This window comes from Embiotoca jacksoni, unplaced genomic scaffold (assembly GCF_022577435.1).
Source record: "Embiotoca jacksoni isolate LCO1_2020_lvr unplaced genomic scaffold, fEmbJac1.0.p SCAF_75, whole genome shotgun sequence".
Lineage (NCBI taxonomy): Eukaryota > Metazoa > Chordata > Actinopteri > Embiotocidae > Embiotoca > Embiotoca jacksoni.
In genome coordinates, this window is record NW_027185431.1 from 368,202 (window position 1) to 388,064 (window position 19,863).

At 42.8% G+C, this 19,863-nt stretch overlaps 2 protein-coding genes across 2 annotated transcripts in view; both read right to left on the reverse strand.

The window, feature by feature from the left end:
• Nucleotides 1–12,932: 12,932 nt before the first annotated feature.
• Nucleotides 12,933–18,090, reverse strand: galnt11 (UDP-N-acetyl-alpha-D-galactosamine:polypeptide N-acetylgalactosaminyltransferase 11 (GalNAc-T11)). Its single transcript, XM_069177594.1, is given in 14 exon segments — nucleotides 12,933–13,161; nucleotides 13,238–13,375; nucleotides 13,452–13,556; nucleotides 13,640–13,855; nucleotides 13,930–14,082; nucleotides 14,157–14,274; nucleotides 14,361–14,407; nucleotides 14,409–14,611; nucleotides 14,686–14,811; nucleotides 15,291–15,457; nucleotides 15,592–15,715; nucleotides 15,809–15,840; nucleotides 15,842–16,056; nucleotides 18,005–18,090. Coding segments are annotated over 13 exon segments (1,752 nt in total). The 5' UTR covers nucleotides 16,033–16,056; nucleotides 18,005–18,090; the 3' UTR covers nucleotides 12,933–13,029.
• Nucleotides 18,091–19,501: 1,411 nt separating this feature from the next.
• Nucleotides 19,502–19,863, reverse strand: part of LOC138215424 (histone-lysine N-methyltransferase 2C-like) — a 44,634-nt gene continuing 44,272 nt past the window's right edge. The window contains 1 exon segment of the mRNA XM_069177562.1: nucleotides 19,502–19,863. This exon segment is cut by the window's right edge and continues 33 nt beyond it. Coding sequence (XP_069033663.1) covers nucleotides 19,804–19,863 — 60 coding nt within the window. The 3' untranslated portion in view covers nucleotides 19,502–19,803.

The following is a 19,863-nucleotide window of genomic DNA, read 5'->3' on the forward strand; positions in this document are numbered from 1 at the left end:
TAGTATGTCGTCTAAAATATGATAAAAAAAAAAGTCACACTATAGCATGTCGTCTATAATATGATAAAAAAAAGTCACACTATAGCATGTCGTCTATAATATGATAAAAAAAAGTCATACTATAGCATGTCGTCTAAAATATGATAAAAAAAAAAGTCATACCATAGCATGTCGTCTATAATATGATAAAAAAGTCACACTATAGTATGTTGTCTAAAATATGGTAAAAAAAAGTCACACTATATCATGTCGTCTAAAACATGATAAAAAAAAGTCTCACTATAGCATGTCGTCTATAATATGATAAAAAAAAAAGTCATACTATAGCATGTCGTCTATAATATGATAAAAAAGTCACTATAGCATGTCGTCTATAATATGATAAAAAAGTCATACAATAGCATGTCGTCTATAATATGATAAAAAAGTCACACTATAGCATGTTGTCTATAACATGATAAAAAAAAGTTATACTATAGCATGTCGTCTAAAATATGATGAAAAAGTCACACTATAGCATGTTGTCTATAACATGATAAAAAAAAGTCATACTATAGCATGTTGTCTAAAATATGATGAAAAAGTCACACTATAGCATGTTGTCTATAACATGATAAAAAAAAGTTATACTATAGCATGTTGTCTAAAATATGATAAAAAAGTCATACTATAGCATGTCGTCTAAAATATGATCAAAAAGTCACACTATAGCATGTCGTCTATAATATGATAAAAAAGTCACACTATAGCATGTCGTCTATAATATGATAAAAAAAGTCATACTATAGTATGTCGTCTAAAATATGATTAAAAAAAAAGTCACACTATAGCATGTCGTCTATAATATGATAAAAAAAAGTCACACTATAGCATGTCGTCTATAATATGATAAAAAAGTCATACTATAGCATGTCATCTAAAATATGATAAAAAAAAGTCACACTATAGCGTGTCGTCTAAAATATGATAAAAAAAAAGTCACACGATAGCATGTTGTCTATAACATGATAAAAAAAAGTCATACTATAGCATGTCGTCTAAAATATGATAAAAAAGTCATACTATAGCATGTCGTCTAAAATATGATCAAAAAGTCACACTATAGCATGTCGTCTATAATATGATAAAAAAGTCACACTATAGCATGTCGTCTATAATATGATAAAAAAGTCATACTATAGTATGTCGTCTAAAATATGATAAAAAAAAAAGTCACACTATAGCATGTCGTCTATAATATGATAAAAAAAAGTCACACTATAGCATGTCGTCTATAATATGATAAAAAAAAGTCATACTATAGCATGTCGTCTAAAATATGATAAAAAAAAAAGTCATACCATAGCATGTCGTCTATAATATGATAAAAAAGTCACACTATAGTATGTTGTCTAAAATATGGTAAAAAAAAGTCACACTATATCATGTCGTCTAAAACATGATAAAAAAAAGTCTCACTATAGCATGTCGTCTATAATATGATAAAAAAAAAAAGTCATACTATAGCATGTCGTCTATAATATGATAAAAAAGTCACTATAGCATGTCGTCTATAATATGATAAAAAAGTCATACAATAGCATGTCGTCTATAATATGATAAAAAAGTCACACTATAGCATGTTGTCTATAACATGATAAAAAAAAGTTATACTATAGCATGTCGTCTAAAATATGATGAAAAAGTCACACTATAGCATGTTGTCTATAACATGATAAAAAAAAGTCATACTATAGCATGTTGTCTAAAATATGATGAAAAAGTCACACTATAGCATGTTGTCTATAACATGATAAAAAAAAGTTATACTATAGCATGTCGTCTAAAATATGATAAAAAAAAGTCACACGATAGCATGTTGTCTAAAATATGATAAAAAAGTCATACTATAGCATGTCGTCTAAAATATGATCAAAAAGTCACACTATAGCATGTCGTCTATAATATGATAAAAAAGTCACACTATAGCATGTCGTCTATAATATGATAAAAAAAAGTCATACTATAGTGTCGTCTAAAATATGATTAAAAAAAAAGTCACACTATAGCATGTCGTCTATAATATGATAAAAAAAAGTCACACTATAGCATGTCGTCTATAATATGATAAAAAAAGTCATACTATAGCATGTCGTCTAAAATATGATAAAAAAAAGTCATACCATAGCATATCGTCTATAATATGATAAAAAAGTCATACTATAGCATGTCGTCTATAATATGATAAAAAAGTCATACAATAGCATGTCGTCTATAATATGGTAAAAAAAGTCACACTATATCATGTCGTCTAAAACATGATAAAAAAAGTCATATTATAGTATGTCGTCTATAATATGATATAAAAGTCATACTATAGCATGTCGTCTATAATATGATAAAAAAGTCACACTACAGTATGTCATCTATAATATGATAAAAAAAAGTCATACTATAGTATGTCATCTAAAATATGATCAAAAAGTCACACTATAGCATGTTGTCTATAACATGATAAAAAAAGTCATACTATAGCATGTCATCTAAAATATGATAAAAAAAAGTCACACGATAGCATGTCGTCTAAAATATGATAAAAAAAAAGTCACACGATAGCATGTCGTCTAAAATATGATAAAAAAGTCATACTATAGCATGTCGTCTAAAATATGATAAAAAAAAGTCACACTATAGCGTGTCGTCTAAAATATGATAAAAAAAAAGTCACACGATAGCATGTCGTCTATAACATGATAAAAAAAAGTCATACTATAGCATGTCGTCTAAAATATGATCAAAAAGTCACACTATAGCATGTCGTCTATAATATGATAAAAAAAAGTCACACTATAGCATGTCGTCTATAATATGATAAAAAAAAGTCATACTATAGCATGTCGTCTAAAATATGATAAAAAAAAAAAGTCATACCATAGCATGTCGTCTATAATATGATAAAAAAGTCACACTATAGTATGTTGTCTAAAATATGGTAAAAAAAAGTCACACTATATCATGTCGTCTAAAACATGATAAAAAAAAGTCTCACTATAGCATGTCGTCTATAATATGATAAAAAAAAAAAGTCATACTATAGCATGTCGTCTATAATATGATAAAAAAAAAGTCATATGATAGCATGTCGTCTATAATATGATAAAAAAGTCACACTATAGCATGTCGTCTATAATATGATAAAAAAGTCATACAATAGCATGTCGTCTATAATATGATAAAAAAGTCATACTATAGCATGTCGTCTAAAATATGATAAAAAGTCACACAATAGTATGTCATCTATATGATAAAAAAGTCATACTATAGCATGTCGTCTATAATATGATGAAAAAGTCACACTATAGCATGTTGTCTATAACATGATAAAAAAAAGTTATACTATAGCATGTCGTCTAAAATATGATAAAAAAAAGTCACACGATAGCATGTTGTCTAAAATATGATAAAAAAGTCATACTATAGCATGTCGTCTAAAATATGATCAAAAAGTCACACTATAGCATGTCGTCTATAATATGATAAAAAAGTCACACTATAGCATGTCGTCTATAATATGATAAAAAAAAGTCATACTATAGTGTCGTCTAAAATATGATTAAAAAAAAAGTCACACTATAGCATGTCGTCTATAATATGATAAAAAAAAGTCACACTATAGCATGTCGTCTATAATATGATAAAAAAAGTCATACTATAGCATGTCGTCTAAAATATGATAAAAAAAAGTCATACCATAGCATATCGTCTATAATATGATAAAAAAGTCATACTATAGCATGTCGTCTATAATATGATAAAAAAGTCATACAATAGCATGTCGTCTATAATATGGTAAAAAAAGTCACACTATATCATGTCGTCTAAAACATGATAAAAAAAGTCATATTATAGTATGTCGTCTATAATATGATATAAAAGTCATACTATAGCATGTCGTCTATAATATGATAAAAAAGTCACACTACAGTATGTCATCTATAATATGATAAAAAAAAGTCATACTATAGTATGTCATCTAAAATATGATCAAAAAGTCACACTATAGCATGTTGTCTATAACATGATAAAAAAAGTCATACTATAGCATGTCATCTAAAATATGATAAAAAAAAGTCACACGATAGCATGTCGTCTAAAATATGATAAAAAAAAAGTCACACGATAGCATGTCGTCTAAAATATGATAAAAAAGTCATACTATAGCATGTCGTCTAAAATATGATAAAAAAAAGTCACACTATAGCGTGTCGTCTAAAATATGATAAAAAAAAAGTCACACGATAGCATGTCGTCTATAACATGATAAAAAAAAGTCATACTATAGCATGTCGTCTAAAATATGATCAAAAAGTCACACTATAGCATGTCGTCTATAATATGATAAAAAAAAGTCACACTATAGCATGTCGTCTATAATATGATAAAAAAAAGTCATACTATAGCATGTCGTCTAAAATATGATAAAAAAAAAAAGTCATACCATAGCATGTCGTCTATAATATGATAAAAAAGTCACACTATAGTATGTTGTCTAAAATATGGTAAAAAAAAGTCACACTATATCATGTCGTCTAAAACATGATAAAAAAAAGTCTCACTATAGCATGTCGTCTATAATATGATAAAAAAAAAAAGTCATACTATAGCATGTCGTCTATAATATGATAAAAAAAAAGTCATATGATAGCATGTCGTCTATAATATGATAAAAAAGTCACACTATAGCATGTCGTCTATAATATGATAAAAAAGTCATACAATAGCATGTCGTCTATAATATGATAAAAAAGTCATACTATAGCATGTCGTCTAAAATATGATAAAAAGTCACACAATAGTATGTCATCTATATGATAAAAAAGTCATACTATAGCATGTCGTCTATAATATGATAAAAAAGTCACACTACAGTATGTCATCTATAATATGATAAAAAAAAAGTCATACTATAGTATGTCATCTATAATATGATAAAAAAGTCATACTATAGCATGTCGTCTATAATATGACACAAACCTTTTACCACATCATGTCAACATGCTATTGTCCATCTTCACCTTCACAGTGTGTCAACAGCACTTATCACTGCACCACTGTATCTGTTTGTTAATATTTTGGACGACATGCTATAGTATGACTTTCTTTCCAGTTTTTGGACAAAATGCAATAGTATGGAGGTGATCGGATGGAGTGCAGCTGTGCCAGCCAGCCAGAGGAGTGAAAGAGGGAGGAGCCTGAAGGAGGGAAGAGGAGAGACCACACCCACCAGAACAAAACACACAGGACACATGGAAACAAAACAGAATGAAGGAAAGGAGAGGAAGAGAGATGGAAGGAAACACTGGGACAGACAGGAATCCTGACATGTCCAAAATATCATGAAAATATAATAACATGGTCTCTTCTTTATCATCCTCACCAGGACAAACTTTTCATTCTTTATTCTTTCCACTTGGGAAACCTACAAACCTAAAAGATCACTGATATATATTAATAAGTGTGTATTATGGATGTTAGGTTACATACCAACATCCCATATCGCTGTGTTCAAAGCCACCAGACTCAACTCGTGTTCCACACTTAAATGACTGTTTTTATGAATGGAGTCTGGTGGCATCGAGCAGAGGGATATTACAGCTGTTCTCTGATCAAGTCTAACATTGTAGGAATCCTTTAGTAACACTGTCAGAGACTTACAATCACACTTTGAACCTGTCAGTAGTAAAACAAGGTTAGTTAACTGGATAGATAACTTAGCTAAAAGTCTATAAAGTGTACATTGTACCGTCAGCTAAGATGTTGGTTATTATCACCTCTTCTACGAAGCTGTTACCTGGTCAGGTATGAGTCTCATTGAATTGCCCAGTGGAACAAACCACAGAATTACAAAAGATGAGTAGAAGCTGTGTGTGTTCATGTAAACGTCACATGATCAAAACAGAAACCTCCTTCAGAATCAAACCTTCCTTTGGGTGAAGACTGCAGAGTGTGAAGCTGTGAGCAGGAAGTGTTCCGAGTTATCAGATCGTCTTACCGACACACTTAGAGTCTGAAACTCGACCTGCAGCTGAAACCTCAACGTAATCAGTTTAACACTCGCAGGATGTGTTGGAGGAAAGTGGAGACAGACGGTCAGGGACAGAGGGAGCTGTTTTCACACCTGGAAGTCCGAAATAAACTTTGTGGTTTTAACATTTTAAACATTTTATTCTTTTGCGTTGCAGTTGTTGTTGTCTACATCCTGTTGTTGTTGTCTGCATCCCCTTGTTGTTGTCTACATCTTGTTGTTGTCTACGTCCTGTTGTTGTTGTCTACATCCCCTCGTTGTTGTCTACGTCCTGTTGTTGTTGTCTAGGTCCCCTCGTTGTTCTCTATGTCCTGTTGTTGTCTACATCCCCTCGTTGTTGTCTACATCTTGTTGTTGTTGTCTATGTCCTGTTGTTGTCTACATCCCCTCGTTGTTTTCTACATCTTGTTGTTGATGTCTATGTCCTGTTGTTGTTGTCTACGTCCCCTCGTTGTTGTCTGTCTTGTTTTTGTTGTCTACTTCCTGTTGTTGATGTCTACATCCCCTCGTTGTTGTCTACATCCTGTTGTTGTTATCTACATCCCCTTGTTGTTGTCTACGTCTTGTTGTTGTTGTCTACATCCTGTTGTTGTTGTCTACGTCCCTTCGTTGTTGTCTACGTATCGTTGTTGTTGTCTACGTCTCGTCGTTGTCTACGTCCTGTTGTTGTTGTCTACATCCCCTCGTTGTTGTCTACGTCTTGTTGTTGTTGTCTACGTCCTGTTGTTGTTGTCTACGTCCGGTTGCTGTTGTCTACGTTTTGTTGTTGTTGTTGTTGTTGTCTACTTCCCCTCATTGTTGTCTAAGTCCTGTTGTTGTTGTCTACATCTTGTTGTCTACGTCTTGTTTTTGTTGTCTATGTTTTGTTGTTGTTGTCTACGTCCCCTCGTTGTTGTCTACTTTTTGTTGTTGTTGTCTGTCTCGTTGCATACGTCTCGTTGTTGTTGTCTACGTCTAGTTGTTGTCTACGTTTTATTGTTGTTGTTGTCTACGTTTTGTTGTTGTTGCCTACGTTCCCTCGTTGTCTACGTTTTGTTGTTGTTGTTTACGTCCCCTCGTTGTTTACATCCTGTTGTTGTTGCCTATGTTTCGTTGTTGTTGTCTATGTCTCGTTGTTGTCTACATCTTGTTGTTGTCTACGTCTCGTTGTTGTTGTCTACATTCCGTTGTCATCGCTTACGTCTTTGGTTCGGAAGTTTGAACGTGCACAACTTCATCTGACAGTCAAACACATTCAGCTCATACCAACAAGTGTTTTACATACTAAATACACACACACATACACACACACACACACACACACACACACACACACACACACACACACACACACACACACATTGTATGCTAATGCCATGGATGCATACAGTACTACTGCCCTTCCCCCCCTTGGTAGATCAGACCACAACCTGGTCCTGCTGACACCAAAGTATGTTCCTCTGGTGCAGAGGCAGCCTGTGACCACCAGGACTGTGAGGAGGTGGACACAGGAGGCTAAAGACGCCCTGCAGGACTGCTTTGAGGTCCTACAACACCTCTTCAACTTGAGCCTGAAGCAGGAGGAAGTCCCGGTGCTGTAGAAGACGTCCTGCCTGGTTCCTGTCCCCAAGAAGACGACTCCATCTGGCCTCAACGACTACCGACCGGTTGCCCTCACATCTCATGTGATGAAGATGCTGGAGAGGCTGGTCTTGACCCACCTCAGGCCGCTGGTGAAATCTTCTCCGGACCCTCTGCAATTTGCGTACCAGCCTCATGTGGGAGTGGACGACGCCATCATCTACCTGCTGCAACGAGCTCAGTCTCACCTGGATGGAAACGGTGACTCTGTGAGAATCACTTTCTTTGATTTCTCCAGTGCATTCAACACCATCCAACCACTGCTACTGAGTGAGAAGCTGCGGGTGGTGGGGGTGGTGGGGGTGGAGGGGGTGGACGCATCCACCGTCTCCTGGATCACTGACTACCTGACAGGCAGACCACAGTTTGTCCGTCTGGACAGTGTGCTGTCTGATACGGTGGTCAGTGGTACTGGAGCTCCACAGGGAACTGTTCTGTCTCCCTTTCTGTTCACCTTCTACACCACTGACTTCCAGAACAACTCAGAGTCCAGACATCTGCAGAAGTTCTCTGATGACTCTGCAGTGGTAGGATGTATAAGGGATGGACGGGAGGAGGAGTCAGTGGACGGTGTATAAGGGATGGACGGGAGGAGGAGTCAGTGGACGGTGTATAAGGGATGGACGGGAGGAGGAGTACAGGGCAGTAGTGGAGGACTTTGTGGAGTGGGCGGGTAGAAATCACCTGCTCCTGAACGTGACCAAGACCAGAGAGATGGTGGTCGACTTCAGGAGGAAGGTGACGGCTCCACAACCGCTGAGAGTTCTGGGAGAGGAGGTGGACATGGTGGAGGAGTATAAGTACCTGGTGTCTCCATGACAACAGACTGAACTGGAAGACCAACATCAGTGCTGTCTACAAGAAGGTGATGAGTCGACTCTTTTTCTTGAGGAAACTTCGATCCTTCAATGTGTGCAGCAAGATGTTGGAGATGTTCTACCATCTGTTGTGGCCAGTGCATTGTACTTCTCTGTGGTCTGCTGGGGGGGCAGCATTGGAGCCGGAGACACCAACAGACTTAACAAACTGGTTAAGAAGGCCGGCTCCATCATCGGCTACAAACTGGACAGTCTGGAAAAGGTGGTGGAGAGGAGGATGCTGAACAAACTATTGTCCATATTGGATAATCCTGTCCACCCTCTCCACCACCTGCTGCAGGGACAGAGGAGGACGTTCTCTAAAAGATTCCTCCAGCTGCTGTCACAAGGACAGATACAGGAGATCATTCCTGATACAGGAGATCATTCCAGATACAGGAGATCATTCCTGATAGAGGAGATCATTCCAGATACATGAGATCATTCCTGATACAGGAGATCATTACTGATACAGGAGATCATTCCTGATACATGAGATCATTCCAGATACAGGAGATCATTCCAGGTACATGAGATCATTCCTGATACAGGAGATCATTCCAGATACAGGAGATCATTCCAGATACAGGAGATCATTCCTGATACAGGAGATCATTCCAGATACAGGAGATCATTCCTGATACAGGAGATCATTCCAGATACAGGAGATCATTCCTTATACAGGAGATCATTCCAGATACAGGAGATCATTCCTGATACATGAGATCATTCCAGATACAGGAGATCATTCCAGATACAGGAGATCATTCCTGATACAGGAGATCATTCCTGATACATGAGATCATTCCAGATACAGGAGATCATTCCTGATACAGGAGATCATTCCTGCCCACCGCAATAAGACTGTACAATAACTCACCTCTGGCAAAATCCGTCACACAACGACACTGTTGACTGTGTTTCTTGGTTTGTTTGTATATAATATATATAGATATATATAAAGTACTATATATATATATATATATATATATATATATACATATACAGTGGGGCAAAAAAGTATTTAGTCAGCCACCAATTGTGCAAGTTCTCCCACTTAAAAAGATGAGAGACGCCTGTAATTTTCATCATAGGTACACTTCAACTATGAGAGACAAAATGGGGGGAAAGAATCCAGGAAATCACATTGTAGGATTTTTAATGAATTAATTGGTAAATTCCTCGGTAAAATAAGTATTTGGTCACCTACAAACAAGCAAGATTTCTGGCTCTCACAGACCTGTAACTTCTTCTTTAAGAGGCTCCTCTGTCCTCCACTCGTTACCTGTATTAATGGCACCTGTTTGAACTTATCAGTATAAAAGACACCTGTCCACAACCTCAAACAGTCACACTCCAAACTCCACTGTGGCCAATACCAAAGAGCTGTCAAAGGACACCAGAAACAAAATTGTAGACCTGCACCAGGCTGGGAAGACTGAATCTGCAATAGGTAAGCAGCTTGGTGTGAAGAAATCAACTGTGGGAGCAATTATTAGAAAATGGAAGACATACAAGACCACTGATAATCTCCCTCGATCTGGGGCTCCACGCAAGATCTCACCCCGTGGGGCCAAAATGATCACAAGAAGGCTACCATCAGTAACACACTACGCCGCCAGGGACTCAAATCCTGCAGTGCCAGACGTGTCCCCTGCTTCAGCCAGTACATGTCCAGGCCCGTCTGAAGTTTGCTAGAGAGCATTTGGATGATCCAGAAGAGGATTGGGAGAATGTCATATGGTCAGATGAAACCAAAATAGAACTTTTTGGTAAAAACTCAACTCGTCGTGTTTGGAGGAGAAAGAATGCCGAGTTGCATCCAAAGAACACCGTACCTACTGTGAAGCATGGGGGTGGAAACATCATGCTTTGGGGCTGTTTTTCTGCAAGGGGACCAGGACAACTGATCCGTGTAAAGGAAAGAATGAATGGGGCCATGTATCGTGAGATTTTGAGTGAAAACCTCCTTCCATCAGCAAGGGCATTGAAGATGAAACGTGGCTGGGTCTTTCAGCGTGACAATGATCCCAAACACACCGCCCGGGCAACGAAGGAGTGGCTTCGTAAGAAGCATTTCAAGGTCCTGGAGTGGCCTAGCCAGTCTCCAGATCTCAACCCCATAGAAAATCTGTGGAGGGAGTTGAAAGTCCGTGTTGCCCAGCGACAGCCCCAAAACATCACTGCTCTAGAGGAGATCTGCATGGAGGAATGGGCCAAAATACCAGCAACAGTGTGTGAAAAACTTGTGAAGACTTACAGAAAACGTTTGACCTCTGTCATTGCCAACAAAGGGTATATAACAGTATTGAGATGAACTTTTGTTATTGACCAAATACTTATTGTCCACCATAATTTGCAAATATATTCTTTAAAAATCAGACAATGTGATTTTCAGGAATTTTTTTTCTCATTTAGTCTCATAGTTGAAGTGTACCTATGATGAAAATTACAGGCGTCTCTCATCTTTTTAAGTGGGAGAACTTGCACAATTGGTGGCTGACTAAATACTTTTTTGCCCCACTGTATATATATATATATATATGTATATGTTGACTGTGTTTCTTGGTTTGTTGTATATAATATATATAGATATATAATGTACTGTATATATATATATACATATATATATATATGTATATGTTGACTGTGTTTCTTGGTTTGTTGTATATAATATATATAGATATATAATGTACTGTATATACTGTGCATTTTATTTTATATTTATATTTTTTACTGCTATTTTATTGCTTTTCTATTATTCTATTCTATTCTATTATTTTTATTATTATCTTATTGCTTCTGTATGGTGCTGTAGCGAAAAAATGTCCCCTCGGGGATTAATAAAGTAAATACCTACCTACACACACACACACACGTTAGAGCTCCCCGTCCAGTCTGTATTGATCATCTGTCCAGAAACACACTCCGCTTACCACTGATCTCAAACACACACACAGCAGTTACCGTCTGTAAAGATGAAGATGAGGAGGAGGAGGAGCTTCATCAGCAGGTGGACGTATTCGTGCTGACTCAGCTCTACTCGAGTACAGAGTAATAGATTACTGATCAGACAGGAAAAAGGAAACACCACAACTTCCTGCTGCAGGTGACCACACAGGTACACACACACAGGTACACACACACACACACACACACACACACACGGGTACATACATACACACAGGTACACACACACACACACACACACACACACACACACACACACACACACACACAGCAATGACCTGTCAATCACACAATGTTCAGAGCTGCAGATCAATAACGTTTCTCTAATGTGGATTTATGAGTTCGATTCGATCCGAACGTCCAATCAGCTCGCAGCTGCTCAAACTATATGAAGACACATTAACCTGCGTGTGTGATCAGAGTCTCATTGATGGCTTCCAGCGTTTCAGCCTCCAAATAATTAGCTTTCTCTTCTCGTCAACACGCACACACACACTATTGATTTCTGTGATCAGCTGAGCAGGAAGATTGAAACAGGAAGTGTTGACAGTGTTTTGAATCTCTGATTCAGTGATGCCATCCTGAAACAAAAAGAACCAGGACCAGGAACCAGGAGCCAGGACCAGGAACCAGGACCAGGAGCCAGGAACCAGGACCAGAAACCAGAACCAGGAACCAGAACCAGGAACCAGGACCAGGAGCCTGGAACCTGGAACCAGGAGCCAGGACCAGGACCAGGAACCAGAACCAGGACCAGGAACCAGGAACCAGGACTCCTGGATCCAGACACAGATGACAGGAAGTGACTCCAGGACTGGGGTGGTGTGTCGGTGTCTTTTTGCCCCCTGCTTGTCAGCAGCTGGCTCTGATTGGTTGTTACATTGTGGGAGGAGTCAGGTTTGGATCAGCTGACTGACAGCAACCAATCAGAGCAGGACTGGTCGGGTCTTGGTTCTACAGAACTTCACTTGGTTTTCTTCAGTTTATTTCAGATTTTAACAGGAAATCCTTTTATTTTGAAGCTGACAGGAAATGACCGGCTCAGTGCTGCGGAGGCGTCCACACTCCGGAGGACAGAGGACAGGACAGAGAACAGAGAACAGAGGAGAGAGGACTGAGGACAGATGAACCCCCACAGAAGAAGAGACAGCTGTCAATCATTGATGAAATTTATTGATGAAACGAGTTTAAAAACTGTTGGTTTGCTGCAGGGTCAAAGGTCACCGCCCGGCGTCACCATGACATCGATATGTTCCGTGTTTCTGTCGTCACGTTCTGTCTAAAAGCAGCAGAACCACAAAAGAAGAGTTTTTAAATAAAAGCAGCCGACGAGAGCACCCCGCTGGACACCATCGGTACTGCACCACATGTTCTCCACATGTTCTCCACATGTTCTCCACATGTTCCAGTCAAGGGGTTTAAAAGATGAAGATAAAATCAGCGTCCTCACTGAGCTGCTGATATGAAAACTAAAACTGATTGTCTGACGTCCCTCCGTCCCCGCAGGACGCCGTCCTATCACCCCTCCAGCTGCCACTGCTGCGCCTGAGAGGCGTCGCATATCGCCATGGAGACGTAACCTTTCGGTCCAATCGGCTGAGAGACGGCGAGACACTGACCGACGGAGACCTGGTAGATCCTGTTGGACTTCTAGAGACAGACGGAGACATGAGGTGGGGGGGTGGAGGGTTCTGTATGTGTGTGTGTGTGTGTGTGTGTGTCTCACCCCCAGGCTCCACTGCTGCGACCCCCCCGAGCCGTGACACTTCATGAGTCTGGGCGGGTCGGCGGTTCGGACCTCTGAGATGTCGAGACAGAGAAGACCTGCGAGGACGAGTTGTCCCTCCTCGTCGTAGGTCCAGTCCTGTAGAGGGACACAGGAAGTGGTCAGCTGACAGGAAGTGGTCAGCTGACAGGAAGTGGTCATGCGAGCGGCTCACCTGCTCCGGGTCTCGAGGGTCACACGGTCGCAGGACGACAGCTCCGCCCTTCTGACTGGCTCTGCCCTGGGCGACAAGGCAGCGGCCGGTTGCTAGGTTACGGAGCTGAGGAGACAGACAGACAGCGGTGAGGCGACCGCGCCGACAGCGAACGCGGCACATCAGGGAGACAGGCTGCGTTCAGGTACCCGTCCTCGCTGCAGGACTTTGGGCCGCCGCAGACCCTTGTTGACGAACAGCGGCTGCTGCTTGTTGCCATTGGCGACGGTCTGCATCTCGGGGTACACGGTGTCCAGGTACCAGCGGAAGGAGCGGCACTGCAGCCGCTTCCTCAGCGCCACGCGCTCGCCGATGTCCCCGAAGCTGCGGTCGCGCAGGTCCGGACGCAGAGACAGATACTGCTCCTGATTGGACCAGAGACACAGGAAGTGAGGTCACGGGGCGGGGGCGGGCGGGGTGCGCGTCTCCGAGTGTGTACCTTGTACTCGTCCATCCACACGTGCGCGAGCCGCAGCGAGTTGTGCGCCATGGTGTCCTGGCCGCCCGGAGAGCCGTACGGACGCCGCTTCCTGAAGATGTGTCCGACCCGCGAGCACGGGATGATGAGCAGCTGGCCGCCGCACATCCAGATCTGGGACACACAGCAGCGTGAGTGGGCGGGGCCAACTCCACCTCACCTTGACGGGCGGTTAGACGGACGCTCACCCTGAAGGAGATCTCCAGGTTCTCGCCGCCCCAGATGTCCATCCCGCCGTCGTATTGGCCCAGCTCGTTGAAGTACTTCCTGTTCATTGCGAACAGCCCGCCGGCCATGGTGGGAGACCTGAGGGGGCGGGGCGTGAGAGGAGGGGGCGGGTTCACAGTGAATTCTGATCCTCAATATCAGCCGGTCACCTGATCAATAGTTACCTGATGGGTCCGGTGGCCCCCTGTGGCCCGCTGACCTCGGCGGGGGGGGACGGGGTCCCACTTGAAGTGGAGCCCCCAGTTGAAACCGCCCCTGACGAGGGGGGAGGGGGAGTAGGACAGCGTGTCGGCCGAGATGATGTCGATGACGGGACAGACGACGGTCCGACGGTCCTTCTGGATCGGAACCAGCAGAGGCTGCAGCCACACCTGGTTCACCTCGCAGTGACTGTCCAGGAAGACCAGGACCTCACCTGGAGAGGGGAGGGTGGGACAGGTGAGTTCAGGACAAACGGAGTGAGGACAGAGGACGGACAGACGGACGTACCGGCAGCGTGAGCAGCTCCTATCATGCGTCCTCTGATGAGTCCTTCTCTCCTCTGGTTCCTCACCAGTTTCACTTTCCCCTGCAGCTCCTCCTGGACGTACCTGTCAAGGTGATCCTTCAGCTCCTCTGAACACACACACACACACACACACACACACACACACACACACACACACACACACACACACACACACACACACACACACATACACACACACACACACACACACACACACACATACACACACACACACACACACACACACACACACACACATACACACACACACACATACACACACACATACACACACATACACACACACACACACACACACATACACACACACATACACACACATACACACACACACACATACACACACACACATACACATACACACACACACACACACACACATACACACACACACACACACATACACACATACACACACACATACACACACATACACACACACACACACACATACACACACACACACACACACATACACACACACACACACACACACACACACAGAGATCAGTGACTACCAGCGTCTGTCAGACATGGGCCCGCCCCCTGACATCGCCGTGGTTACCGAGCTCGCTGTGGTCGTCCACCAGGATGACCTCGTGCAGCAGGTAGGTCGGCGTGCGGTCCAGGACGCTGTGGACGGTCCTCAGCAGGGCGGAGAGCGCCTCGTTGAAGAAGCAGATCACCACGCTGGCGGCGGGCAGCGCCGCCGGATAGGACCGCCCCCGACACCTGACAACACAGTGACATCACCGTGACATCAGCGCACGCAGCTCGCCTGCGGCTCCGCTTCCCGGAGCTCGTCCCGGTCGGAGCGAGGCGGAGCCGCAGGCGAGCTACCCGCACACTACCTGAGACGCACTCACTGGGGGTCGCGGGTGTCGGGCAGGTCGCGGCGAGGGCCCAGGCGTGTGGAGATGAGCACGTTAAAGGCGTGTCGGTGGTATCCCGTGTCCCGGACCTCCTGATCCGCCTCGTTGAAGATCATCCCTGCGTACACACACGGCAGCCGGTCACACGTCAGCGTCCCCGCGGAGGTCAGCGCCCTCCGAAATCACAGATCCGGAGGCCGCGGACGCTCACCCATCTCCGGCGATAGCCCCGCCCCCTTATTGGCCGGCGGAGGCCGACGCCCCGCCACTCGGTCGGCCCGCCCCCCCCGTGATCGGCCGGCCGCGGTGCTGCAGGGGGGTCCTGCCGCGGCCGGGCTCCGCCCCCAGGGAGAAGTAGAGGAGGAGGAGAAGGGACCAGGTCGCCGAGGTGACGAGGCAGCCGTAACAGAAGTACCGCAGCGTGACACTGGGCATGGTGGGCGAGCGAGGGTCACATGGCTGGAGGGGGGAGAGAGAGCACGCTGACATCATCCTACAGTAAAACATGGCGGTGGTAGCATTGTGATGCTAACAGCCTTTCGTGTCAGCGGGTTGGAGATGTGACGACTAACTGAGGGGTCAAAGGTCACAGGCAGAAGCATCTCTTCAATAACCGGAACATCAATTTAATAAAAGAAAATTTAAACCTCGGTTTTTCTTCATGCTGTTTGTGGACAATTAATGTTTACAGATCACAGCTCGCTTTGTTTACTCTGTAAACACTTTGTTTACTATTTATTTACACTGTTTACAGGTACTATAGAATTCGTCCTATTAAAGGACGTCACGTGTTCTGACAGCAGTGATCAGTCAGAGCACACAGTAATCAATCATCAACAAACGATGAGACTCTGTCACCTGACTGACACCTGAGCGGAGTGTCAGGTGTCAGTCAGGTGACTTCTGTCAATCATTCTTCTTTAAACACAGAACGACGAGTAACAAGTTCAAGTGAGCCGAAGTCCATTCACAAATCTACCGTTTTAAGGTCGCAGTCAAAACACAAGGATTCAGTGATGAAGGTGAAGTGAGTGTTTGAGGAAGATGTTCGGCTTCATCCTCAGTAAACAGATCAACTTCTACCTGTTCACCAGCTGCCTCCAGCTCACCTGTTATAAACTCACCTGTTACAAACTCACCTGTTATAAACTCACCTGTTATAAACTCACCTGTTACAAACTCACCTGTTACAAACTCACCTGTTATAAACTCACCTGTTACAAACTCACCTGTTATAAACTCACCTGTTATAAACTCACCTGTTACAAACTCACCTGTTATAAACTCACCTGTTACAAACTCACCTGTTATAAACTCACCTGTTACAAACTCACCTGTTACAAACTCACCTGTTATAAACTCACCTGTTACAAACTCACCTGTTACAAACTCACCTGTTATAAACTCACCTGTTATAAACTCACCTGTTATAAACTCACCTGTTACAAACTCACCTGTTACAAACTCACCTGTTATAAACTCACCTGTTACAAACTCACCTGTTATAAACTCACCTGTTACAAACTCACCTGTTACAAACTCACCTGTTATAAACTCACCTGTTATAAACTCACCTGTTATAAACTCACCTGTTACAAACTCACCTGTTATAAACTCACCTGTTATAAACTCACCTGTTACAAACTCACCTGTTATAAACTCACCTGTTATAAACTCACCTGTTATAAACTCACCTGTTACAAACTCACCTGTTATAAACTCACCTGTTACAAACTCACCTGTTATAAACTCACCTGTTACAAACTCACCTGTTATAAACTCACCTGTTATAAACTCACCTGTTACAAACTCACCTGTTATAAACTCACCTGTTACAAACTCACCTGTTATAAACTCACCTGTTACACGGGCAAAGGCAGCGTGACCCGGGCTTAAAGAGTGACGTCATTTGAAATGAAACCCTTCTACTTTAAGAATCTCTGATTCAGAACAACTCAGAAACGAGGATCTGATCTGGAGGATTATATATAGATATAGATCTATATCGATATCTATCTATCTATATATAGATATAGATCTGTAGATCTATATCTATATATAGATATAGATATAGATCTATCTATATATAATCCTCCAGAATTAGCATCTTTTTCAAACGGAGATCTGAACGAGGTTTTCAGACTCCATCAGAGTAAAATGAGTTCGTAAAGCTGCTGACCTGAAACGTTCTGACCTCTGACCTCGTGAATAAAGTTCAGCAGCAGTAAATTATACAATAAATTAAAACAAGAAATAGTTATAAATCTCGTCCGAGAATGGAACTCGCTAGCTTAGCGCCTGTTAGCTAAACTCCGAGGAGAAACGCAGGTCGACACAACACCTGAGCTCCGTCCAGGTGAGCGCGTTTTATTCGGTGTCCAACACGTAAGACCTGAACTTTACTTACGGTCCATGAGCTCTGAGCTGTTTGCTCAGCGGCACTCCGGCTGGTCGTCGGGCTGCACGTCTGCTCTGCGCTCGGGCTAAAATCGGACGGATTTCCAGCGGAGTTCTGAATGGAGCTGCAGACCAACTGGAGCGTCTCCTCCGGGTCCGACAGACAGCAAACACCACGTGACTTCCGCTCTGCATTTCCACAATAAAACGAGCCAGACACCGGTTGGGCAGAAGGCGGACAGCCCTTTCAAAATAAAAGTGTCAGCAGCGGAACACAACACAGAACCAAAGACGTCATGTGACATGTATGTTGCGAGGCTCCTGACTTCCTCAGAGCTCCTGGTGGTCATCACTGGTACTGCACCTCACAAGTGTCCAATCGATTGCTGTTAAAAGTTTACTGTCTGCAGGTACAAAGGACAAGAAGGACAAAGACGATCTGTCTTCATCCGGAGTCTGATGGTTTGATCTCTCTCTGTCTCTCTCTGTCTGTCTCTCTCTCTCTTTCTGTCTCTCTCTGTCTCTCTCTCTGTCTGTGTCTCTGTCTCTCTCTCAGGTACTTGTGGGGACATCCTGACATTGAACACAGAAGTTTCTTCAAGATGTAAAATATTTTATTTTCTGTAAATGATTCTAAATCAGATTTCACCATATTTCCCAAAACAAAAAACAACATCATCATCATCATCATCATCATCATCATCATCACTGATACGTCCAATAATAAAAAACAAAAGGCTTCATGTCAGAGTCCTCAGAGAACCTCGTATGTACAGCAAGACTCCGAGCACGAAGACGCCGACGGAGCGGGAACAGAAAAACCCACCGACGCCTGCAGCCGCAGCGCGGGGACAAAAAACAACTGAAGTCATGAAGGCCGCAGTGAGGCCCGCCCGGGGGAGGACGTCACGTCCAATCAGAACGCAGCGCCTCAGCGCCGGGACGGCAACAGAAGAAGAGCGCTCCGGTCGGCAGGTGACGAAGGTGAGGATGAGGATGGTGAGGTGGCTCTTGGCGGAGTGATTTCTAAACTTTGTGTCTTATTTTTGTAATTTATGGTACAGATATTTACACGCTGCCACTCCAGACCTTGAACGCACCGCGGGATTAGAAAATAGCTTCATCCAGTAATAAATACAAAAAGAACAAAATCTCTTATTTTACAGGAAATTAACAACTGTGGGGGGGTGCGGGGGAGGAGGAGGAGGAGGAGGAGGAGGAGGGACTCCTGGAATCGAGCAGGTTTGTGTTCCGTTGTTCCGTGTTTTAGTGCAACGAGTCTCCGGCTCCTCGGAGGACATCCTGGTACTTCAGTGGCGTTTACACTCACATTCACATATGTGCTCATTTTTACACGCAATATACACAGAGGACCAGCCTCTTCTTTAGCCCCGCCCCTCGCCTGTCAATCATTTACACTGACACTTTTAAACCCCCCCCCCCCAGCCCATCAGTCATACCCCGTTTTTGGGCCCACCTTTAGGAAATCTGACCCCGCCCACCCGTATATATAACCCCGCCCCCATCATTATTTTATTGAACTGATCACACTGATCAGTTTTATTATTATCAATATTATTGTGTTGATATGAAGCTCCACCCACAGAGAGGCGGGCGATCGACATCCAGCTTCAGCACCAAGAGAGAGAGAGCTGCCTGTGTGTGTGCGTGTGTGTGTGCGTGTGTGTTGTGCATGTGTGTTGTGCATGTGTGTTGTGCATGCGTGCGTGTGCGTGTTGTGCATGCGTGCGTGTGTTGTGCGTGCGTGTGTTGTGCATGCGTGCGTGTGCGTGTGTTGTGCGTGTGTGTTCAGTTCATCCATTTGCGACAGTTGACGGCTCCACAGTGACACGGGATCTTATGTTGGTC